Here is a 26,977-nt window from a genome sequence, read left to right as displayed (position 1 = left end):
TAGGTATATTTTCAAGTCCATACAAATCTTTGGCAAAGAAAAATTGATTGGGGATTAGTACCACCGTTGGCATCTAATGCAGACATCTTCTGTCCTGACAACCCCGATTTATGTTTATTCTTTGTGTATGACTCTCTGTTTGGTGGTATCTATTTCGTGTGCTCTATGATAATTATGTCAGTTTTGATGGATAGCAATTTTTCATTACTACTGACCTACAATAGGGGAATATCATTGTTCAATGTGAAAATGAATTTATTTAAGCTATACTTGACGTTATGATTTTGTTTCATACAGGAAGCAGCATGGGAAGGAGTGCTCCAAATGCTTGTTCTAGGGGCACTCAATTCGTGTAAGTCACCACGCTACCAGATTAGTTTTGTAAGAGCATTTGGATGTCATTTTATCAAAAGCATCTTGTTGGATGGAATTTTGTATGGTTGTTTGTTTATGATGATATCTTGTGACTCATTACTTGTTAGAGCTATGCATATTCCACTTATTGCTTGTATCAGCTCTATGTTGGTGCAATTTTTCGTTAATGCAGTTTTTGTTCAATTAATGAGGAAAGTGGTAAATTTTTGCTGTTTGTAATATGTAACTATATTTTGCTTTCTAGGGATGTCATCAACATCAACTTACATAATAGGTTTAATGACCTAAACAATGCATACAGAACTCAAATCTTGACAGACTCAAACAAGAAATATTTTTCATATTATCTTTATGAAAACACATACATTCAAATGCAGAGCAACTAGTCAAATACAACTCATTCAGAATGCCCAGCATACAGATCTGAATTTCATTTATACGCCTAAAGACACTGCAGTATGCCAACTGATCACCAGCCCAATCCTGCTATTGTTCTGCACCACATACTACTCCTGAGGGCTTTCATCCCAAGATGATTAGGTTCACACCTGAAGGGTTTCATCCTCAAGCACCAAGCTATTGTAGCAGCATTACCTTATAATCAAAAATTTAATTAAGTTAATGAATGGTCAAAAGACATGGAATGAAAAGTTGTGACTCCCTCAAACATGAGATCTAAAAGGGAGAAGAGAACCTCATTTGAGAGGGGGATAATTTGGGAATCAAAAGTGCAGATCTGATTGTGAAAGGTTGTGTCCCTTTCAAAAGGCGGAAATAATGAAGAATTGCACTCTTTCAAAGGGGGCTAGTGGTGAAATGGTGCATCTCTTGCCAAAGGGCATTCATGATGAAGAGGTGTGACCTCTCCCTCACATTGAGAGATATAAAGTAAAGGAATCAAAAGCCTCCAATGACATCACCATCGATCAAATCAGATCAGAACTGTTATTAAGTTACAGGCAGTAACATCCTTGTTCTTGGTGGTATGCATGGGGATGTGCTTAATATGTATGCTTAATTTATGATGCCTGATAATGTTCTTATGCAGAATTTAATAGTAATATTTATATAGACTGCAATATGTATGAGAGTCATACATAATTTTATATACATTCATAATTATTAATAATTGAAAGAAAAATATATTCACGGTCTAAATGCTTAATCAATTCTAATTCTATTCTCCAAGGGAGATGGGTGCTGTTAGGGAGAGGCAGAGTAAATCCACTCCAAGATGAAAGAGCGCCAAGGATGAAAGGACTGATGTTCCTGATGTCCGGGCTGAATTAGGGAGGTGGTGTCATAGCACTCTAGACAAGCCAATGCCCTATTTTGGGATTAAGAATGAGAAGGGATTAGGAGTTAGGATTGGAGTAATGACAACATTAAGTTGAATTATGAGCAACTTTAATTATCTACTCTGAATTAATGTAATATACTAGGTAGTAATATATGTTGCTCTTTGGGAATTGACAGCCTCCTAAAAGGGGCCATTACACATTTTTTAATAATCCCAACTCCAGCACCCCCAAATTATTGGTAGTAAATCCATAAATGATGGAAACTAACGGACAACTAATTCCCTCAATCATAAGTAGCTAAGTGTACAATAACTCCCTCAAATCGCTGTTAACTAAGACATGAATAATTAGGAGATCAATATACAAATAGATGGAAGACTCGCAAAGTACTCACCGAGTCTTAAAAAAGTCGCGAGTTTTTCTTCTCAGCGAGTATTTACTCCATAAACTCACACAAAAACTTGTAGAGTTTTTGGTGAGTTCTTCACAAAAACTTGGCGAGTCTATGGAAAAAACCCATCTGCATAAAAGAAAAGAGGCCCAAACACGTCAAAAAATTATTTAATTTTTTTTACAAGTCAGTCTCATTCTCTTCATCAAAACATATACATGAAATATAACATTTAAGTATAATTCACATTTCAATATGTCACTTTAAGTTATATTTCATGTATATATTGGTAGGATGTTTGAGAGTGGTTTCAGATCTCTAGGAGCTATAATGAAAAATATAGGTTTTAGAAGATCTTTTAAATTTTCAAACTTAGTCAAATTTCAGTAATTAGTAGGCTCCTATCAGCATTCTCTCGTTCTCTCTATCTCACTCTCTTTTTCTACCACTAATTCTATACCTATCTATCTCCCTATCACTCTTGCTCTATCCTCTCCCTCTACCACTCTCTATCTCACTCTCTCCTCTCTTCCAAGATCTAGACCTATCTCTCTACCTCTGTCTCTCTCACCCCTAGACCCTTGCGAGGGGTGCCACCCTCAACCTCATTTTGGCGAGGTGGAGGAGCCACATCAGACTCCTAGGACTAGACCCTCTAGTTCTATCTCTCCCTTCGTTTTCACTAGAGGTGGGAAGAGGAAGATGTAAAATGTTTTGATGTAGTATTTACTCTTAGTTTTACAAAAACAATTTGCTATTTCATTTTGTTTCAGACTATTGTCCATCAACATTCCACATGAGGATGCTATTTTGTACCCAATTTGCATTTAAATCAATCAAATATATCTAGAATCAGCTTGTTTCTTTTGTGTACTCATTTATTGACTCATTGGATGCATCTCCTCATTGAATTTTGCAATTGGATTGACTTGGATTGGCCATGGCAGACAACACATATTGAAACCACCCTTTGGATGGCCTGTTTTCGATTGATTGCCCAAAAAAATGCATTTCTAATTAAATTTAAGCATATTTTTAAGTTGCCGAGTTTTTTCCGAGCCTTGGCGAGTAGTTCAACTATGATACAAATTACTACCTTATATTATTAACTATCAATATACAAACAACTAATCGTTTTTGTAACAATTTCTAGCCTTCTTTAACAAATATTTTTTAGATAAAAAAATTATATTTTATAATATTACAACCACTATTTAAATGATTAGAAAAAAATAGGCTCAAAGATGCTTAAAATTTCTGCATCTTTTCACTTATTTTAAGTTTTTATTTTTAATTTATGTCTATTTAAAATTTTAAATATGAAATTTTTATTAATATTTAAATAGTCTCTCCCTGCTGTTCCCAAAATCTTGGAATTTTTTTGATGTCCCTTAAACTTGGGGAAATATTGTATAAAATGAATATGATAAATTAAAAATTTAAAAGTTAAATCAATAAATCAATGTTGGACATTTTCAAATGGATGTTCCTGTCCAAATTGTTGCAAATCCTGTAGAGCAATTTGTAAATGACAAATGTGGTAGAGCTGGGCCCCAAATTTTTGGTTCAGAAGAAAACCATGGCCTTTCCTAGTCCTTGTAAACAGGGTTGCAAATCTGGGATTCGAGATTTATCCAAAAAAAAATCTATGCAGGTTGATTCTAGATCTTTGTTGGCTAATTGTTTAGAGGATACAACCGAAGAAGATAACACAGATGCAACAACTGCTATCACAAACTCTTTGCAGGAGAAGAGTATCTTTCTGTGTTTTGATGAGCAGCCTATCCTTGCTTTGAGTCAAGAAGTTTTGTATGATGAAGAAAAATTTGCAAAGAGAGGTTAAATACTATGTTATTGGGTTCTCCCTGAGCCCCCGCATATCCATATGGGTCTGGTTTGTCGTTGGGTTTGCCATATGACATGGCTAGTGGAAGTAGCATTTTAAATCATTATGGTCCAACTGAAATTGAACCAAATGTTGACTTTGATGCTCTCAATGAAGATTATTGAATGTCAATTGTAATTTTCATTGTTTTACATTTGACAAGTCACTGAATTATGAATCTATAAGTCTTTACTTTTTTTTCAAAATTACGAGGTATTTAAATATTTTATATTTTGTTTATTGCCAATTATGAGTTATACACACACACACATGCGTTGATATATGTCTTTATCAAGGTTACCAGGAGACGGGGGTACTTGGAGATGCTAATTTTTTTAACGTAATTTAATAATTTTCAGAAAATATGATGACAGAGAATTTTGAAAACGAGAATAGTGGTAACATTAAGTTCAAAATTGAACAAAAATTGAAATTAAAATTGCTCATTCTACTAGTACCATAGCCAGTCTAAATGGTTTAGTAAAATTAAGTTAATATAGGTGTTAAGCACACTCAATATTGTTGGCTAAATAGTAAAGGCAATTTCTCTTTAGACCATTACAATGTCAGGAAATTAGTCATGCAAGAGTTTATGCCCCTCTCAAAAAGTCTACATTGTCAGTAGATCTGATCACTGTAACTTTGCATGGATTTTTGTCTTCCTGCGATGCGGTTTCCTTATTAGTTATTTCCCTATGAATTTGCTTTGCTGCAGGCTTATTTTATTTATTCGCCTTTTATTGTGTTTTGCCCTAAGGTTTTTGGTGGGAGACATCAATTTGGAGACTTTGGAGATGGTAGCCAAAAACACCGTATGCATCTAAAAGTATCCGGGGACATCGCCAGTATTGAAGACACATCTCAAGGGGTAGGAGACGGGTCTCTCGGTAACCATGGTCTATATATATAGCCCGCATGAGTAGCGGAGATGGCTTGGGCCGTAGGTTTGCTCCCCATTGGTCTCGGGTTCGACTCCGAGGTTTGGGTTCGCCCGATGCATGTGGCTTGTGGGCGGCTGCGTACACCCTAGAGGACTAGTCTCGCCTTAGCTCGCCCCTTCCTGACCCAACTTGGCAGTAAGTCCAAGGTAAGGTGGTTTGGGCATTGGGCTGGGTCGCGGGGATACCTCTAGAGTAAAAATACACACATACACACACACACACACACACACACACACACAGACACAAACACATACAGCTGAATCAGTACCTATATGGTGTACCCAAGGAAAAATCAAACTGCCATACTTGAACCCCGTACGCATACCCATCCCTATACTAGGACTAGCAACTTAGGTTTAATATGCAGATTTCATGCTCTTTGGCCAAGATTGGCAGATCGGCATTTGTGGATCTCAAAATGCTAGGCAGAAAAGATCAAAAGCTCTATAGAAATTTATCCTAGTGCTCAAGATTTCTTTGTGTTGTGTGAAATGATAGAAGATATATCTTATATTTGAAAACATGGCTCATGGTTTTAAGAGAAGAATGTTTTTCTTGTAAAGCCATGGTGTCCTGCATTCAATCCGATGATTGAAACATTTTCAGCTATGCTGGTCTGGATTAGGTTACATTAGCTCTGTAGGCAGTTTTGGGTAGATGTTTGTTTTCAGGGCTTTGGCAATATGCCAGATAAATTTTTGGTAGCTGACCCACAAACAGATGGTTTGATTCATTCAACTGTGGCTAGGATTTAGGTTGAGTTAGATATATCCAAAGGTTTTCATGATAAGATTTGGTTAAAGGTGGAAGATAGGATTTAGAAACAAGTTTTAGATAATAAGAATATCCCATTCTGCTGCAGGCATTGTTTAAGCCTTAGAATTTATGATGGCTAAGCCAAAAATCAGGTCACTTGGTGACAGGAAGCTTCTTTCTCCCATCTATTAGTAAAGCGAGTTGTGCCTGTTTTGAAATCCTTGGATTCTAAACCAGATGAAGGGTAACGGTTCAAGGCTGTGAGAGAGCAAGAGTAGGTGCTAGGTTCAACTCCTTTGTCTCCAAAAGATTCAGATATTGTTATCTCTCGCCAGTTTCAACAAAATTTCAGGTGAATTCATGAATGAAATGGAAACAAGGGTCTCTGGTAAATTTAGAAATTTGGTGAGTTTGCAGGCATCAATGAGGTCTCTAATAGAAGAGTGAGCATGTAAATTGTCTAATGAAGAAGAATGGGGAGTGGCTGCTAATTTTCATCAATCTTTACTGGCTTCTATAAATCATTCTTGCAATGATTCATTTTATTTTACAGATTATAAAGTTGAGGAAAATCAGATGGCTTGGACAAAAGTTGATAACAAAAAGAAAATCATTATGAGGCATCCCAATCATCACATGGTACTGGGTTCACAGAGTGAAAGAGGTATAATTTAATTTATGACCTTTCATGGTAATCACTAGGCAAGCAAGGTTACTTTGAGTTTCCGGGATAGGGTGACGTGCCTCCAAGTCTCCGATTTTTCAAGCCAATTTTGGGGACGGCTAGTGGACAGCAAAGGGATGGCTATATAAAATATAGGGAAAAAAAAAATATGTAGGGAAATTTTAAATTTTTATATGAAAACATGGATAAAGCAGGCATATATACATTATAGGACCTTAACTTATAACATTTGTGTTTAAAATTCATTGTCAACACTCAATATGCATTCAGAATTTAGAATTTGTTGTCAATATGCATGTGATATTAAAAAATAACATACAAATTATAAACTTATAACAAAATGCCCAAAGGATACACTGCTGCCGTATAGTTTCATTTTCAATTACGTCATGAAAATACAAAAAATCGAAGTACACTGCTGCCCCTAATTTGCATCCCATCAAAATCAGAGTCCTCTGAGTCATTGCCACTGTCATGGTCCACCTTATCCAATGAATCCCAACCAATCCCCTTGGTGTCTCCTCATCAACCTGGGCAACGTCTTCCTAAAGTCAAAGAGCACTATGCACGACCACTAGCTTCTCCGCTCGCTTAGAGGTAAGTCTATTCCTCTTGATGGAGTGGATAAAGCCATATGTGAACCAATTCCTCTCTACAACAGAGGAACCGACTACTTGTGCAAGTAAGGGAGTGGCAACAATCTTCAATTGTGGTGTATCCCTCCCATGCCATTTCCACCATCCAATATGGTTAGTTTGAGCTAATATAACCATATTTAACTACGCAATAGAAGGCTCAATATAATTGGAATACAAATGTTTGAAGTTTCAGAATTTTAATTTTCCAATGTTTCTATATATTGAAACAAAATGAGGTGGCATACCCCGTCTCAACAAGTTTGAGTAAGTACTTTGAAAATGATTGGAAGAGAGAAAGTGAGGTGTGGTGGTTGCAAATGAACATTTGAATTTTTCTAGCTTCTACCAACACTCGCTTCACCCAGTCTATTTTCCCTATGTATTTCAATGCAGTGTTCAATGTATGAACACAACATGGGGTCCAAAAGATGTTCTTGTAAGCACTCTCCACCATCAAACCAACTGATTGGCGCACATGTGCTGATACGATGATCACCTGTACAACATTGAGAGCCCACCCTCCTCTATGGCATCTCTTAAAATGGTAAATTGGAAGTCTGTATCCTTATGCTTCCCTGAACAATCCATGGCTATGCAAAAATAAGAACCAATAGGGGATGTGACTATGATGTTGATGAGTGGCCAATGTCTAACATCAGTCCACCCATCCATCACAATTGAGCAACCCGTCCTCATCCAAGTTTGCCTCATATCCTCCATTAGCACATTAAACTTGGAATACTCTGTCTAAGAGGGTAATGCATAGCTTATGATCTCCATGGGGTATGAATGAGGGACCAATATGGCTACATCTTTGGTCATTTGTTTCAAGTAAGAGAAATGGGCCACATGAAATGGGATGGCATGAGAAAAAAGAATTTGGCAATGGAAGACTTTATTGCTTCTCATGCTTGCACATTAAACATAGCTTCAATTGACCTTCCCTTGTCATCACCTCTCATCTTCCTCTTTCCTCTTGTGCCAACTTGACTACTAAAATTGTGGATGACGTAGGCAAAGATGATTGTGCACTTGCAAAAGGTGCCGACATTGCCACACCTTGAGCCCACATTTCTGCCTCCATGTGAAATCTATGTCACTCTATCTTCTCATCATCTTTTAGTGTTGAACAAACTTTAACTCCACGACGTGTACGAAAAACTGAGACCTTACCCTTGTGTAGCTGCCTCTAAAATCTGTCAAGAAAACATGACAATTCCCCACCCTACTCCCCCTTGAATTTTTTGGCTTTTGATCCTTAGCTGTAACATATAGGAGGAGGTTTTTTCTTATTGAAAAGGCCCTTTGTAATGCCCCCTTTTTGGGACATTAGGAAATTTATTTAAATAATTAAGTTTAAGTTGTCAAAACATAACAATTTAAAAGACAACTTAATTTAATTATTTATTAATGCAGATTAAAGTGATTTTCTATGTCAACATCGAATTATAAAGTAAAGTCATTTAATAAATAGAAGGGAATTCCAAGAGACAGGCAGTGGGCGAACAAAGAGTCACAGGGTTGAGCTATTTAATAACTTGGAGAGGCTCATTTTCACATGCTTGGTTTTATGTTTGGAAATTGATTCTCTTGTAGAGTTTCTGGGAAGCTCTAGATTTCAGCAGGTTTGAGGATGCAAACCCTCGAGCTTGGAGGCAGTGGACGGAAGCCCATTGTCAGTTGGAGTTATCACGCAGGTGACTCACTTTGTGCTTCAAGACTTATTTACTGGTTATCCAATCAGACTGTAAGTTCTGTGGCTATGATTGGATTTTGTTGTTGTTCTATTAAAGATTTGAGGCTATATTCATATCTAAATTTCAGAAATTCAGTTTCAATCTGAAATCTAATGATTTTTAGTGTAATTTGTTGGATTAATTGAAAAATCAATTACATGCAAATGGTATGTTGTATTTTTGTGGTTCGTTGTTCAAAATTCTGGAATTAATATCCCTAGGGCCCTAGGGGGATATTTCAATGGTATCAGAGCTAAAAAAAATTCTGCAACCTTTGAGGGTTCTTTTTTTGTAACGACAAAGACAGTTACAGAAGTTTTGAGGTCTAAATTGGAGGTATTTTATGAAAGGGTTTATTTCAGAAATAACAAAAATAATTTATTCTCTGCAATTTCCAGAGGATTTATGCTTCTGAAAAGTAGTGGCTTCATGATGGAGTTGAAGAAAAATTTAATATTATAATATTGTGGCCTGAACTTTTGTGGAGCGATAGAACTATTGGGTAGAGACTTTATGTGGTTGAATCCAATTTTTGGCAAAGAAATACGAAGCGACCTGACCCTTGAGGAGTATTGCAGAGAAGGTCGATATAATATTTTACCAGTCGCAGCGTGTTGGTGTTTTTTCCTGCAACCCTCGGTCCTAAGAATTTCATCACATCTCGAGTCGGGGATAAAACCTTCAATGTGGTGTATATACTATCAACAGACTAAGGATAGGGAATTCCAATATTAACAAGGCTCTTACAACCTTCTTCACTTCGAGCTCCATCATGCTTAAGAGGGTGTTCCTACTTTGGGCCTACGTAAACAATGAACTAGCAACACTTCTACCTATAGGCCTGCAAAAAATGGAATGTTTTCAAATACATAAGGACATTAAATGCGTTTCTCTAGACTTGAGCTTAAACCCCATTTGCTCTACCGCTGAGAATATACGAGAACACACAGAATAGAAAACTTTAAGAGAAAAAGAAAGGGTTAGAGGGAAGATTGCTTAAAGAGATGTTTCTGAAACAAATCCTGGACCTTAACAGGCTAGTGCCTATCTAGGGCACAAAGTCAATTCTTAGGTCATAAATGTAAATCCTAACAGTAACTGGCCTCAAATTAGGGAGCTCTTCAAACATCAATGCCTTACATTAATGTGGCTCCTTCTGTTATTACATAAACCATTCTTATTAATCCATGAACTATTTCCTAGATTCACAATGATTTGCATACAGACTTTAGTTCCTTCCTTGAAGGAAACCCATATACACAGTCACACGTTGACATACAATTATATCAAGACAAATCAAAACATACTTAATATTTCAGTTCATATGAAATCCAGAAATACAAATGGAGACAGTTTTGTAATAATTTAACAGTCTGCTCATATACTAATTGAAATTACTGAAAATTTAATACATTCATTCCCTCAGGAATTTTCCTCCAACGAAAGATAATACACAACCCTACTCTAACTGCCAGAAAATGAAAAAAACTCAGAACCCTTAATACAACCTTGGTATTAAGGAATGCACAAGCTACAGGCTATTTACAACTAGCTAATTCTAAAATTGACACGTCATTCCTATGTGCCAAAAGAGACCACCTTGCTGGTTCCAAAAGAGACAAAAAACCTAGCCTGCGCGTCTTAACTGCCTGATGGAAAGTGAAATCCTGTTGTCACCTAACTGTTTTGAGCCGTGCCACCATCGCATGGCAGATAACTCAATGGAGGCATGCTTTGCACCATTCCTACTAGCAGAGGAGCTCCACAACTTTGATGAGAAATTCCACGACCGAAGAAGTGGAGTATCCCTGAAACCAAAGGAGGAGCTCATACTTCTAGAATGGAAGCCATTCGAATGGAAAGAGGAGCTGAAAGAGCAGTATTCTACTCAGAGGGGCAATTACAACTTCAATAATCTCTCAGACTCAACAAAATGTTGCGCCTGAACCTACTCCCTCGTGCTCTTATCACCTCTGTCCCCTCTTCCACTGCCTCATTTCCATTTGGTGGTGAAGGGGAAAATGTGGACAAGCTTTGAGAGGCTCTAGCTTTGAGAGGCTCCTTGCGATTGAAAGGGCCTTTCAAGGCCCCTTCAGTTGTCCAACACATTTTCAAGGTCCCTTCGGTTGTAAAATAGTTAGTCTCAATGTTTCCCATCCCGTATCATAGAACTTAAAAATCATGAACGTGCAATATTGCCTTACAAACGAGAATCCTTCTTTTGCAACCATTTTCATGATAACATGCAGGACTATTGTGACAACTAGTGGTTTAAGCCGTAGCTTAATGCCTCCTTTTATAGAGATTTGGGGTTAGAGAAAGCTTATTCTCATGCAGTTACTCATGCATGCCATCTTCCTGCTATATGCTTTTTCAAAGCTATCCATGTTTTATCTCCACTACCAATTTAGTCATCTTTCAAAAATCATCACTACATTTATCCATGTAAATCTTTAATCCCTGTCACCTTGATCTCCCTGTCCCATCGTCTACAATAAACTTATTACTTTTCCATCTAGGATCATCATGAATGGACGATTCTGCTGTGATCTTCATGCTTCTTGATCACACATTTCGCACTTAAGAATGCAGTGTGTTTCTACTTCACTCATGCCAACTTTGGCCTCTGCTATTGACTTGATCACCGTCTGCAACTGTTCGTATAATCTGTCTTGGCATTTGAGAATGACACGCGTCATCCTTTTGTATCCTCCTCGCATCTTAGCATACCATCTTCTTGAACTCGGAACTCGCTGAAATCAGCTTAGGCATCTCACCGAGTGCCGAGTTGACGGCTCATCCCTTACAATCACCACACGGTCCACTTCCCTTTTAATCGGGGCTTGCTGAGACCAATTCTGGCATCTCACCGAGTGTCGAGCTGCCAGCTCGGACTTTATTCAGCACACATTATCCTCTTCTTGCTTGCCCGAGACTCGTTGAAGTGGAAAAAAGATTCCCACCGAGTCCTGAATGGTTTTTTAATTTTTTGCAATCGTAAAACTCGGAGCTTACCTAAGCAGAGAGTGGGGCCCTTCAAACAGCCACGTGTCCAACTCTTTGTAATATGACTCGGCCAGACCAAGAAACGTCTTCTGTCGAGTATCAAGCTCCTTTTCGAGGAACACCTTTTGGAATAACCACGTATGTTGAATGACCCCATAATGCATGAGACCCACCTCTATAGGAAAAGGGTATTTTTTCTTTGTATAAGTTTCTTGTCAGAGCAATGTGGACAAGGATCAAGGGCCCACCTTTAAGATGACATTTCCTCCCTTTTTGAATAAAATAAAATTAATGTTGATCAGGTTGCTAAATTAATAACTCAAAAGGAACATTCCCACCAATCTAATTTTAAAATTTTTACAGTGTCCTAAAGTTCTTCAATGGGGTCAAAATTCAGGGCTAACACAACAGAAGCATCATTCATTCTCACATGGCACTGGAATAGCGCGGGAAAAATCCTTCAATGTATTTTTATCTCACCACGGGAAGGGAAAATGACATCCTTAAAATTGTAAAAAAAAATAAAACAATATTTTGAAAGCGAAGTTTACAATTGAATTTTTTATCCCAACTACAACCGTTGGAGATTATTTATTTTGGGTGATACTAGAGGAGGCCGATATTCTAATATTGTTGGACCCGATTCTTGTGTATCCGTTGTGACTATTGAAGGGATGCCGATTCAATAAAGTGCCATGCGAGAATGATTATGGGCTTAAGCATATGATGAAATCGAAGTGAAATGCAGGCTTGTTTCATTTGTAGGTGTGAGTCGGTGGCTATCTCCTGTGGATAGTTCCTCAATTCCAGACTCATGCTAAACTGTGGTATTCCTTCAAGCATGCTTCAGGTAGAAAACATAAGGCGTGAATTGCTCATGAATCTTCAATTATGAAACCATTCCTTGGATGGCAATTTGTTTGCGTTTGTGCGTCTCCTTGCTTTGACGATTCATCTTCTGTTGCCGTGAGCAAATGGTTGGTACCCGAAAGAGGTGACAGGACTGAAGATTTCATGCATTTGGTGGAAACGGATTCAACTTCTCCGTTCGTGGGAATAAATGGTGGGCGGTTTGGACTCTAAGCCAGTCATAGTGCTACGTATGGTAGCCGTTTTTTTTCATTAGCAAGAGCCCCTCAGTCGTGGTATTTGAAAGATCGTCAATTTCAAATGAGGACTCTCATTTGTTTATAGGCAAATCATTATTGGAGAATCAGAGCATTTATTGGAAATACCGTGTGGTGCTGAGTTTTATTAGTTCAATTCGGCATTAAGAAATAAAGTAATATCTTATCAAAGGAATCTTTTAAGTTATCGATTTGATAATTTGAAGCTTAATATTTGGTGCCTTACTTTAGAAAGATATATTTTTAATTGTTAAAGTCATGATTATTGAATATCAACTCGGGCTAATCAAAGCTTTAATATTAAGCTTCCAAGTGCGATAATATTTCATTTGCTAGGTGCTGAAGACAATAGTCTTTGAAAAGAATATTACTGATTTAAATGATGGAAGAGGAATTGTTCATGGCATGAAGAGTCGTTCCATATTACATGCTGAATGGAGAACTTTATATCTGCCTTTCTTTAGTGATCGAAGTGGAAAGCACTGAGTGTGGAGATTGGTAATCACACTACACAGCACAGGGGGTCAGTGAAGAAGTTCGAAAGTGATCTCCGCTCAGCTGTGGGAAGAGTTGTGATCAACACTAGGGAATCACCTTGCATCTAAGTTACCGATTCGGGTACGGATTCGTGGATTCGACAATTTTTTTTTCTTGGGTATGGATACGAGTTTCTGTACACACACACACACACACACACACACATATACACATATATTATATATATTTTCAAACATCAAAATTATATATATGTTTTGATGCATTTCATCCATCATAAGGGGCAAATTTAGGGTTTAGATGTTAAAAAAATGTTTAAAAAAGGTGTTTTTTTAATTGATTTTTGTGTTTTTATGACCCATGGGCCCTGTTTTAGGGAACTCACGGGCCTTGGTTCTCTCGGGTCTTGCCCAGGTGGCTGGGTTCTTGTGGCAGGACCCACAGAGAACCCAGCCACCTGGGCAAGACTCAGGTGGAACCCAGGGAGAACCTGGGGAGAACTAGGACCGGGCAAGAACCAAGACCCTGACCTAGCCCATTTTGCCAAGAATTGGTATCTTAGCCTTGCATCTATTTCGCAGTCCAAGCATTAAAGGCTGTTGCTAATACTTGTCCAACTTGTCTCTTGGTTCCTGCACTTCACGTGGGAATTGCTGCAGTAGAAACAACGTATATCCTAGGATTAGAATGGCTCCCTATTCAAATATGCCGCTGGGTCAAGTGGGTGGATGGCGCTGAGAGTCTTAGACAAAGCGAATATGTAGGATTATATTTTTTTCCAACGCTGGTTTGATGCAATTAGTTCATTTTGTGTTAGGCGTAACATATTACAACCTTTCTAGAGGTAGTCGCAGAGTTTGATTGGCAGCAGCTCACGTGAAGTTGGTCATTCTACACAGCATGGGAGTTAGTGATACCAGTTCGTGGTCCAACAAGGAGTAAAATGGGGGTGTGGTCTACCCACAAGCAAGAACACAGGTACAATGGTGATTAGCTGCCGCTAACTTCAATTAGAACATGTCTTGACTGAGTTTATCACCCATTTGGTGTCACGTGGTGGTGACTGCAGCTGCAAGCAGTGGTGTTAGTTCTCAGGTGGAGTGATTCCTGGGCTGATTAGTGTGGAGTTGGGGCGTGTTGAGTTTTTGAGCTGACTGGTTGATTCTCCAATGAACGTATAGGCTCTTTTAACCTCAAGCTTCAGATTTTCTAATTACAATGGTGACATGTCAGGATTGTCAATCGTAACTTGTAAGTGGACTAATGAATACTCGATGGGAGTTGTGTTGTTTAAAAATCAAGATTGGAAATCATGGAATTCAGTTTGTGATAGCTGGTGACAAATTAATACTAATGTTCTGTTCTTGAATGTGGTAATATTCATGAATGTAAATCATCAAACACCAAACGCACCAGGAACAACTTAACCTCAGTTACAAATAGGGAAAAAATCAGTCATTTTTACCTAAGACAACTAGAAACAAAGAAATCAAAATACAGGGAGAAAGCATTGCAATTGTTTGAACAAATTCTACAAGGATTCGGTGACTAGTTTTGGGAAAACAGGGACGCGTTGTTATTGAGTGTAGCCATTGGAATTGTAGAGAAGGGTGAGTCGTAGAGTCACCGTGAATCCATTTTGCACAGTGCTGGGCATGTCTGCTAAAGCCTGATTGACAGAGCTGGACATTATTGAGTGTTGGGATGAGTAGCAAAAACTGCAGGTCTAACATCCTTGGAATCATTTCCTTCTACAACAAAAGGCATAGGTTCTTTGGTTGTCCACTGTATTTTGAATTATAAGCCATTTTAGGGAGTTGTATTGATTGCAATGGCCATGTAAACACTGTAATTGTGGCTGTGATAGTTTGAGAAATTGATAGCGTTAAGATTCACAATTCTGATTTTCAGTTTGAACCATGGCAATTGAAGATATTAAACATTTGGCAAGATCACTCTATGAAGTAGGTACTCAGCTCAGTGATCAATTACGATCTAAGGATGATGTCATGAGCGAGCTTAAATGGGTGGAAGACTGTTTAATCCTTATTGAGCAGTCACCTTGTGATGTGTTGCAGTTAGCTATGTCTCCTATATTGACTACCTTGAAACAACACAGGTGGTTAAGGCATCCAGATGATGAGATTAAGTTGGTGGTTACTTCTTGCTTTTCTGAGATCATGAGGATTATAACACTCGGAGAACCTTATGATGATGATACAATGAAAGAGGTTCTACAGCTGGTTGTGGAGAGTCTACATGGGTTATATAATGTCAAAGTCCCTACTTTTGGTAAGAGGGCTAAAATTTTAGAAATTATGGCAAGGACAAGATCATTCAACCTTATGTTGGATCTCCAATGTGAAGAATTGATTCTTCAAATGCTCAATTGTTTTATTGCTGAAATCAGGAAACACCATTCAGATAAGGTGAAAACAAATATGTTTGACATATTGTCCATGATCCTAGATGAGGATGATGATATCTGCAGGCATTTGCAATCAGATTTGTTAGCTATTTGGAGAAAGGAGTTGGTTGTCTCACATTGTGCTTATGAGTTCTCCAAAGGGTTGATTGAGCAGAAAATTGAAAGGTTTAGGGAACAGATGACTGAAAATGAACTAATCTCCATGGGTTTACAGGTTTCAGGATCTCCGAAAAAGAGCAAGAACCAAATGAGGAGATCAGATTTGTTTCAAATGTCAGAAAGCTTGGACACTTGATCATATTTGTGGAACTAATAAAGGGAAAAATACTTTGCAGCCAATTGGTAATGAGGGCAGAATTACAGATGAGAGTGCTTCCACGTCTCATGAGGAGCAAGCTAAAGTTACAGCCTTGAGTACATCTCTTATTGGGCATGATGAAAGCAAAAAGGATAATGGCTTTCAATCAGCTAAGGTGGATAATTTGAAGGGAGAAACAATCGCTTCAGGTGAGGGGTTTTCCAAACTCTTCATTGGAGATTTACAAGTCATTATTGATAAAGGAGGAAAAGATAAAAACTTCTTTAATAAACCCATTCATGATCATGTTGCTACCGTAGTTGATCTTCACGAGGAGTGCATGCCATCCTCTAGTGAGCTAGATGAATCTGAAAATGTTTCTACAATTGATAACCAATCAGAAAATTTGATATGTGACAGCTCATTTACTATAGATGAATTTGAACCAAAGCCCCTAGCATTGCAAGATTTGAAGGACATATTACTAGTCATAGAGGGAAGGGTTATACAAGTCCTAGCTAGGGCTGATGAATCTCACAAGTACATTGAGGATCTTATTTGGGAAACACAAGTTGAGGAGAGACACAAGGGAGTTGCAAGTGGAATCACTAGCACTCAGTTGGGCACAATCAAAGAAGCTTTTGAAAAGATGAAATTAGATTATCTGCAGCTGCTTATGGACATGCATCTTGCTATTAAGTTTGCAGAAGATAAGGAGAAGGAGGTGGACGAGCTTTGTTTACAGTTGAGTTTGATGCATTATAAATTATCCAAATCGGCAAATCAGACTTCTACTACAGCGACACTTAAGGAAGAAGAAGATAATCTTAAGAGCATGGAGATGATGCAAATCATTGAAGGGATCAATACTATTGGTAGGGATGAAACAATTCACAATGTTCCTGCCATTTGTTGTACAACTGATAACAATGAAGAGCAGAAGGACCAGCAAGGAAACAAACCCATAAATTTTAATGTTGAAATAACAATTTGCAGCAATGAAATGGCTGTGGCAACAAGGTATATAAGTAGTTTTCAGAGCGGTTTCAGTCATGGGACAGCGGCTACTTATGAGCTTTCAAATTTGGAAGAAGCCATGCTCCAGGATGATGATAAGTAGGTCTTTACCAGCTCTGAAATTTCACTTAATGGTGATCAATCCATGGGTGAAGAAGTTGATTTTATTGATGACACTTGTAGTGAATCAGACCTTCAAGAGTTATCCGTGTTGGGCAGTGAAGACATACACACCTCAATCTTGACATTGTCATCAATTTTTCTCAAAGTTCCTCAGACTCGGACTCGGCTCGGACTCGGCAAAATAAGAAAACCCTTGAAATTAAGAGATTTTTAATGATTTAAAACTTGTTTCATACACCCATTATTGAATTGAGCTTAAAGACACTATAACATCATCAAATAGAAGCTAATTTGATCACATACATAAACATACATCCATCACATGCGTAGAAATGTAAATTGTAGCTAAAGGAATTAGAAAGCATAGATATATAGAGTTATAAATGTTGTCCAATGTATATAAAATCCATGACTTCAAATGTTCCCAAACATATATGTAACTGTAAAGTGTAAACAAAAACAAGCCTATGGCTCAAGCTCAGGCTCAGCCTCGTCTATCTGCCTCCTAGAAAGGCGTCTAAGGTAGGTCTTGGATGATTGAGTAGCCATAGTCTCTGCTTGTGATGTGCCAGTCTGAGTAGCCATAGGTGTTGTGCCTGATCATGCTCTATCCTCCTCTTCCATAGCCATACCCATAGCCTCTCTCTCTGCCCTAGTCAACCCACTCAAGGTCCTCATCAGTGAAGATTGGATCGGTGGACTCAGTGAGCCAATCGGACTTGGGGTCGACTTCCTCTAGAGTGATGTTTTTTTTGTTTTTTTGACTACACTTTTTTAAGTGACGCCGGCCAGGTCACGACCCTTGGATTCGGCGAGTCAAGGAGTGACTTGCTGACTTCGGCGAGTCAGGCGAGTCACGCCCCCTGACCCGTCCGAGCCCAGGTCAAGGTCACCGTGACCCGACAGGGGTCACTCGGCCCGCTGACTCGCGTGACTCGCCGCGAGTCACGGAACTCTGATTTTTCTTGATAGGGCAGCGATATATTTGTTCCTTGGTGACTTCATACTCTTTGATTTCTTATGGAATGGTGGCTGTCCTAGTTGGAATCATATAGCACTTCCTGATTTTGCATTAAATACATTAGCGACTCAGTGGTATGGGAGTGTTGAAGGATGCCTCTCTTGGATAGAGATGGAGTGTGAGAGGTTTTTCTTTGATTGGCATTGGTTTGGTGACATGTTTGAAATCATTTATGTTGCTGATCAAAGTTATAGTAGTGAGTTTGGGTATTCCCTCATTTTGGTTTATTGGCATTAGGGGGTTCATCTTCATCTAGTTTGGTTTTTTTACATGCATGGACGGTTACTTCGGGTGAATGGTTGACAAACTCCTTCATTGCTTATAGCAGGTTCTACAGATTTATATGGGATCTAGGCAGTGACATGTTTGGTGCATTGACTCTTATGGACCAAGATATGCTGCTTCACCATGGGTATACATATGTTTTAATTAGTGTGGCACATTGGATTAGTAGAACAGTCTTCCTGAGGATGGTTTGGGATCCTGGTATTGATAAGCAGATACATGATTGCTTGAGGACAAGCAATCTTTAAGGAGGGAGGATTGTAACGTCTCCTTTTTGGGACATTAGGAAATCCATTTAAATAATTAAGTTTAAGTTGTCAAAACATAACAATTTAAAAGACAACTGAATTTAATTATTTATTAATGCAGATTAAAGTGACTTTCAACATCGAATTATAAAGTCAAGTCATTTAATAAATAGAAGGGAATTCCAAGAGACAGGCAGTGGGCGAACGAAGAGTCACAGGGTTGAGCTATTTAATAACTTGGAGAGGCTCATTTTCGCATGATTGGTTTTATGTTTGGAAATTGATTCTCTTGGAGAGTTTCTGGGAAGCTCTAGATTTCAGCAGGTTTGAGGATGCAAACCCTCGAGCTTAGAGGCAGTGGACGAAAACCCATTGTCAGTTGAAGTTATCACGCAGGTGACTCACTTTGTACTTCAAGATTTATTTATTGGTTATCCAATCAGATTGTAAGTTCTATGGCTATGATTGGATTTTGCTGTTGTTGTTCTATTAAAGATTTGAGGCTATATTCATATCTAAATTTTAGAAATTCTGTTTCAATCTGGAATTTAATGATTTCTAGTGTAATTTGTTGGATTAATTGAAAAATCAATTACATGCAAATGGTATGTTGTATTTATGTGGTTCGTTGTTCAAAATTCTGGAATTAATATCCCTAGGGGGATATTTCACCCTTTGCATATTTTTCCATGGTTTTTGAAGGGCACTTAAATAGGTTTGGTTTCTGTCTACTACCATCCTCAATACTTGCATTTGCATTCTCACTACCACTATCCATAGTTGAAAAACTCGGACTTGGCTGGTCGAAAATTTTTAAAAACTCGGGACTCGCCAAAAAACATATGAAAAAATCGGCAATAACTCAATAAATTTATTGAACATTTTAAAATACATAAATTTTTAAAAATTTTGTTCGAAAAAACACATTATTAAATTTGTTGAGCATATCATTAATTTCCGTCATATATAAATCAAAATTAGAATTTTATTCTAGTCTCCACTCGTAGACCCCCAACATGGGGTCCAAAAGATGTGAAAGGAGATCCCAATAACTACTGGCGATTTGGGAGTGGAGACCCTAATGGATTTGAGGGGCAACAATGATAAGCTACAAAAAGAGTTAGATATGAGAAAAACCGAATGATATAAATTTTTTAGAGAAAATGAGAAAAGAGAGTGAAGATCATAACCCTTGAAAATCATTTTTTTTAACTACAAGCAAGAAAAACTAAATTTTATGAAACTAGATGAGTTTTTCAAGGAAAAGTCATGATATTTTGCATTTATTCAGGAGTTTTTCAAGCAAAAATTGCCGTGAATTTTACAAAAACTTGCTGGCAAGTGACTTGCCTGGCGAATTGGCTCGTGAGTACTTGGCAAGTTATTCAATTATGCTACTGCTGCTCATGTTTATTTGGGATTGAATGCAACTTTGAACTAAAAAAATGCAAAATGCAAAATGAAAAAAATGAGACATTTCATACTTCAAACTTTGAAAATAAATTGAAAAATAAAATGAAAGGAAAAATTTACCTATTTGAAGGATTTGCAGCCCCACTCTTCGATTGAAACTCTTTTCCAGCTGGCTCCTTATATCCTTGCTCAAAAGAAAACTTCTCCCTTTAAATCGTGCTGCTGCTCTTGTTTTTTCTTCACTGACAATGATGAAATGAGTGAAAATGAGAGCTCTATTTCCTTTAGGGCAAGCTGGGAGGTAGGCGTCCACTGAACAAATAAAAAATGCCTTTTTTAAATGTTTAAAGTGTTTTTTTTGTTAGTTTGGGCCATCACTAGGGATGTTCGACTGTCCCCAAGACGGTGGGGATACATCCCAGACGTCCTCTGCTATCCTTGGGATGGCTAGACATATCCGGTAGTGGCCCAAGCCGTTTTCCTTTTCTTGGGACGTTTCTTGGGTTTTCCTGCAAATTAGGGATGCCTAGGGGATGTCCATGGACTGTCCCTAGGATAGGGATGATTTTTTCAGGTCTAGGACATGTCCCTGGGTAATGTAGCAAGTGAGTGAAGATGTTCCTAATTCTTGTAGTTGTCTTGATTTGTGTGGAATGGACAATGCCTCATTAATAGAACTCCAATATTTTCGCTAAAAAATAAAATTAGAAGTTGCCATTATTTGTGGAAAATAAAATTAAAGAACCAAAAAAATTGAAAGAAATTTCATACTAAAATAAAATAACAAACTTACCTTTCTTTTGCAAGCTTGACAATTCTCTTGGCAAAAAAAGAGCACTGACATCGATGTAACTTAATGATAACATCAAAAGTGAAATTAGAACAGTACCTTGGTGCAATTCCAACCCTGAGCATATGGTGCATTCTAGGGTTTTTAGGTGCTTGAGTTTGCTTGGTGAATAGGAGGATGGGGGTTTTGACAAAAGTTGGTTGAGGTGTAGTTATGTTTATGTTGTGTTTTTTATTTTTGTTTAGTCTTTTTTTTATGGGTGTCAATTCTACCTGTTGTGACGTTTTCACACATCGGCCTATTGCAAAATGGGAACCCCTCTTTTCGCTGGCTAGGTTAGGTGTTTTGGTTAGTGTAGCGTTCACTTGGCAATATTTTGTAGTTAGTTTAGTGTTCTCTTCGCAATATTTTTGGGATTGAAAGTGAAGATTTTGAAAGGTGAGGCTAGATGTCTTGCAAATAATACTTTTAACCTATGTATCCCCAATGTTGCCTTGCAAAGATTGCTAAGCGTGTGAAGTGATGAATTTATGCGTGAGCCCTTGAAAGTTCCTCTTTTATGCATGAGAGAGTGAAAGTTCCACTTTTATGCATAAGTATGGTGAAAGTTTGCTCAACTTCAGTTCTTGTTCATGTTGCAACCACTTCAATTCATACATAAGCACTAGTAAATTCTGCCCTTAGTTTATATATGAGCATAGTGGATTTCTGACCTTGCTTTATTGCACAAACAGTGTGAATATCTGCTCTTACCCAACAATCAATGCATGATCCATCATGAAATTCAATTTCTTGCACAAGTAGGTGAAAATCACGAAATCTTACATGACTGCCCCAAAATCCCGAAATCTCACATGACTGCCCCAAACTCCTGAAATCTTACATGACTGCCCCAATATCCTAAAATCTTACGACTGCCCCAAAATCCTGAAATGTTACGGCCAAGTCCAGCTGATGGGAAGGAGAATCAGACCTACAATCAAGTTTGATCAATTTAAGTCACTTAGCAAGACAAATCAGAATCAAAATCAAAGTGAATTCGAGGTTGATTACAAGCGAAATTATCAGCAGACCTTGGAGAGCAAATGAAATCAGACCTAAAAAGAAAAAATCAGACCTAAAGATTAGATTTCACATTAATGTTTTAATACAGTATGTGTTTGTTTTGCAAATCTGATACAAGGAGTGGAGCAGCAATGCAAGGTGATTTCAAGATGCAAAAGCCAATGGAGCATTACAATATCAAGGGTGCATAGGTACAAGATTGAAGACTTCACCATGATGGTGAACAAATGGAGAACTTGACAAGATGAACAGTTCCACACCAACATGAAGACGTGCAACTCATGCCTAGATGCAAGGTTCAACAATGTAACAAAGAGATCGAAATTTACAAGCATGAATGATGAGATGCATGGAAGAGGACTCAATGACAACAAAGGGAGATCAAGGTCAAGCATTCAAGATCCATATACATGAAGGGAAAGAAAGGCTTGCACGACATTATGATAGAGGTTGCCCCAATGATGCATCAGAATTTCAACATGAAAGAGATCAACATCATAGAAAAATTAAATGAAGAGACTCAAAGGAAATGCTACAACACTCTTGGATTTCTCCAAGAATCAGGGTCAATACAATAAGAAAAGGACATCATGCACAAACTAACAAATGTGCATGGAAGACACAACTATGACTACACGTGAAGATCAAGTATTGGCATCATGAAGGTGCAAGTGCAAACGATGAAATCAATGAATGCATCTCTTGAGCAGATAGTTTCAGAAGAGTTAATCAAAGCTAGAAGATGATGTAATTTGGGAATATGTTCCATAATCATCACACTGGAATTGATAATGTTGAGTATCAAGAGATATTGCTCAAGGTGGGACACGCATTGAATTCAATGTACCTAACCTTTTTTCCTATTGATCCTTCACTTAGAAGGACCTGTAATCAAAGCAATATAATTATCTTATTGGTCAAGAGGGTGTTAATTGTAACTAACCCTAATTAGGGTTTTATTGTTAAATCTTGGCCGTTGATTTGAGAATCAATTAGAGCCATTCATTTGTAATAGAAGAGCTATAAAAGGCCTAGCCTTCTCATTTGTAAAGGTTAATAGAATAGTTGACCAATAGACAATAGATAATAGTGGATAGCCTTAGAAAGTAGTAGAAGAGTAGGAGGAGAAAGAAGAAATTGTTGCCAAGACTATGTTGACATCAACACATAAGTTTCATTGAAGTTATGGTGGTTCTTTGTGTTGTGTTCTACATATTGCATGATTTCTTGTTACTTCTCAGTTAGGTCAAGTTCATTGATCTTAATGGAGAAATGTGATGACATGTGATGAATTCCTTGGTTCATACTTTTTGTGGTTTGTTGATTATAAGTCACAATGCAAAGTTAGTTTGAACCTCATTATTGCAATAATTCAATTGCGAATGTTTCATTTGGATTGCTTCAGCATTGGGTATTTGAATGAATGGTTTGCAGTATAAAAATCCTTCATTTCCTTGGGAGATCGCATCAGTTTTGTGTAGTTGTTGTTATCATGACGAAGCAAAACTTGGTTTGAAGGAGTTCGTCTATTAGAGCATTATCCGTTATTATAATTGTCCTTAGGTGTTAGCATAGATTAGTTTCTCTAAAACCTTTCCCCTTTGCCTTTTGTTTGAGTTCGGATTAGTGTAGGAAGAAAGCATCACTGAATTTCTAGATCAGATGATCAAGTTTCAGCTGTGATTCATAAACATAAGTCCCTTTGTGATGCTAGCATATCACATCATTATAACCGAGTCTATACATTTGCAAAGTCAAGACTTGACTAACGAAACCTTGGAGTCACCTCGTTTGATCACACAGTCTAGCAATTGAGGAGTCTTTGTTCAGGAGAGGATAGGATACTTAGTATTTATTTTGAGTTTGAGGTGTCATAAAAAGCATATCAACACTACCCAAGACTGCAATATCTAAGATTACTTGCACAGGGCCCAGGGAATGAGAATTATCTAGGATGTAATTGGATTGTTATAGGTACCAAAATCTTACAGATACAGGCATAGTGATATGCTGAGCAGTAACTGTAGTGCCAAAATCATTTGTTGGTGTCAAGAAGATAGCTGGAGAGGAGTGTAGATATTTAACAAATACAATTCAGTATTAAAGAGTGGCACTTTTTGTAGATGGTTAGCTTTTTTCAGTTTTGACATAAAAGTGTAATAGTTCTTATCAACTTAGGTATCCTTTCTTCTTGCATATTATATATTCTTCACAACTTGGAAGCCTATTCTCTTAGAGAGCATGTATGTTGAGTTCAAGATAATGATACTTATATTGCATTGTTTTTGTGAGCATTTCTTTGTTATTATATGTTTGGAACCAACAGGCACTATGGGGATATAGGATTTCCTGATGATTTTTATGGAACTTACAATATAAAATACAGTTGCAGCATGGGTCTTTTGTTTTTTGTTGTTAAGGTTAATGTTGTTATAGATGTTTTAATTTTAAAGCCTTTGAATTGCAATAGCTGACAACGTAAGAGGCTTCTTTATGCGTTCCCCAATGGTAATATTATTGATAAATTGAGTTTAGAATTATGCATTTTGCTCCAAGATTTTGGTTTCATTGTTATTTTATTCTATGGCTAGAGATTACCCACTTTGGTCTAACTCTTTGTTATTCTTTATTTGCTGTGGTGATTTAGTTTTACTCTTTGTTCCTTTGCTTGTTGTAGGGTCCTTTTCTACCACTTTATATTTTAATTGGATTTACTAATGAATATTATCAATAGCTTAGCTTGATGGCAACTTCCCTATAGGGAGACTACCTACAGTTTAGTGAGGAACAATACCTTCATGATTTATTTTAGTTTTTTTAATGAACAATATGTTACAAGTGCGGTTGCTGTTGCACCGAAAGATCGACTTGTTAATGCATGATACAACCACTAGACTTATAGAATCCACAAGAGGCGGTTAAGCCATGTCACAAACCCGAGCGTTGTGTTGCATAGCACAAGGAGACCAAGGGCTGCACCTTGCAACCAACCCGCCCTCAGCGCAAGCTATGATACCACTTGTTACAAGTGTGGTTGCCGTTGCACCAAAAGATTGACCTGTTAATGCCCCATACAACCACTAGACTTATAGAATCCACAGGAGGCGGTTAAGCCATGTCACAAACCTGAGGGCTACGCTGCACAACACAAGGAGACCAAGGGTGCACACCTTGCAACATAGTAAGCATTGCGTTAAGAGAGGACTGTTTTTTGTATTTGACTTTGTGCAATGGAAATACATTATTGTTTCAAAAGATCTATTTCTGATTGTTTTTCTCTTCAAAGCATAAGTGGGTTTTGGGTTGTTACTTTTAAATTTCATAAAACAATATAGTGCCATTTTCAGTGTCTGCATTCTCTTTTTTAGTTGGTAATTAAGAATTATAATAATATAAAAGCTTTTGTAAATTTACAGGTTATGGCAATCATTTTCAACCTAACGGTTAAGACCAAAGTTGCTTGGTATGGGTATTGTCATATTGATACGCTGGTTTGGTATTGGTAGGATAACTTGGGGAAAAACATGAAAACATCTTTTGTATTAAATTATTTGTCTAAGAATCAAGATGATTAGAGGAAAAATCAATAAGCAGAAAATTTAAAAAATGAAACCCGGAAAGCAATTAAATTTCATAAATATCCCTTTCCTTTATTCTTCATTCTTCATCAGTTTGAAGGGATTCTTAAGTGATTTATTTTCAGAAGAGCATTCTGTGTTGCTCGGATGTTATAAATATCAAAATCATATTTTTTTAAGCTACCGCATTCCCTTTAACTTTTCCCACAATTTGGCGGGATTTGGGTCTAACACTTATCTGTTTTCAACTTGCAAGCAACTTAGATCTCACACATATGGTGAGCCTACTGGAGCTAAACAAAGGGAAATAACATTAGAACTGTCATAAGTCTGACATATTAACCAAAGTATATATAATAACCAGAAAATTGCATCCTTCAATAATTTATTGTTGGTGGGGGGGAGGGATGGTGGGGGGCATATTTTCCATTTTGGTAGAGGACTTGAACAAGGGTTGGCCATATGAGTTTGAATTACTCGGTTAATCTCCAGACTGATGACAAATTTGAGTTGTAGACAGCTATGATGCATTGCAACACCTGAAAGGATCTAGATGTGCAACTTAATTTTTTTTTAATACGACCTTATGAATAAAATAATGTGGATGCCATAAGGTTGTGGCTTTTTTTCCCAGTTTGTAGAGAACTAACAAAGAAAAAATGCAAGCAATTTATAATTACAAACAAGAAAAAATGCAAGCAATATATATATATGTACATATCAGAGTTCCGTGACTCGCGGCGAGTCATGCGAGTCAGCGGGCCGGGTGACCCTGGCCGGGTCACGGTGACCCTGACCCGGGCTCGAACGGGTCAGGGGGCATGATTCACCAGACTTGCCGAGTCCGAGGGTTGTGACCCGATCGACGTCACTTAAAAAAGTGCAGTAAAAAAAACATAAAAAACATAACATTTTTTAATGATTTTTTTGAGGTTGTAATGCAGCGCTTCTGGATGTGAGTGCAATTGGAGCATGTTCGAGCACATCCACTCGAAGAGGTGAAATAGATTGTCTGTGGAGAGGTTGAATGATCTAGTCGTTGTTCATTACAACCTCTGTCTCAGGACCAGACAAATTTTGGACGCTGACTCCTCTCCGATCACTCTAGAGGAAGTCGACCCCGAGTCTGATTGGCTCACTGAGTCCACCAATTCAGTCTTCACTGATGAGGACCTTGAGTGGGTTGACTAGGCAAACAGAGAGGCTGAGGCTGTGGCTATGGCAGAGGAGGAGGATTGAGCACGATCAGGCACATCACCTATGGCTACTTAGACTGGCACATCGCAGGTAGAGACTATGGCTACTTAGTAATCCAGGACCTACCTTAGACGCCTTTCTAGGAGGCAGATAGACGAGGCTGAGCTAGAGCCTGAAC

General features: G+C 37.8%; 1 protein-coding gene across 1 annotated transcript in view; it reads left to right on the top strand.

Annotated features, from left to right (window-relative positions):
- LOC131029966 (probable apyrase 6) overlaps positions 1-26,977 on the top strand; it is a 134,664-nt gene that overhangs the window by 81,023 nt on the left and 26,664 nt on the right. Inside the window, exon 5 of the mRNA XM_057960650.2 lies at positions 298-352. Coding sequence (XP_057816633.1) covers positions 298-352 — 55 coding nt within the window. The remainder of the gene's footprint in view (positions 1-297; positions 353-26,977) is intronic.

The sequence above is a fragment of the Cryptomeria japonica genome, chromosome 10 (assembly GCF_030272615.1).
Source record: "Cryptomeria japonica chromosome 10, Sugi_1.0, whole genome shotgun sequence".
Classification (NCBI taxonomy): Eukaryota; Viridiplantae; Streptophyta; class Pinopsida; order Cupressales; family Cupressaceae; genus Cryptomeria; species Cryptomeria japonica.
Note: the sequence above shows the minus strand (reverse complement) of the source record. Positions and strands in the feature narration are given on the sequence as shown.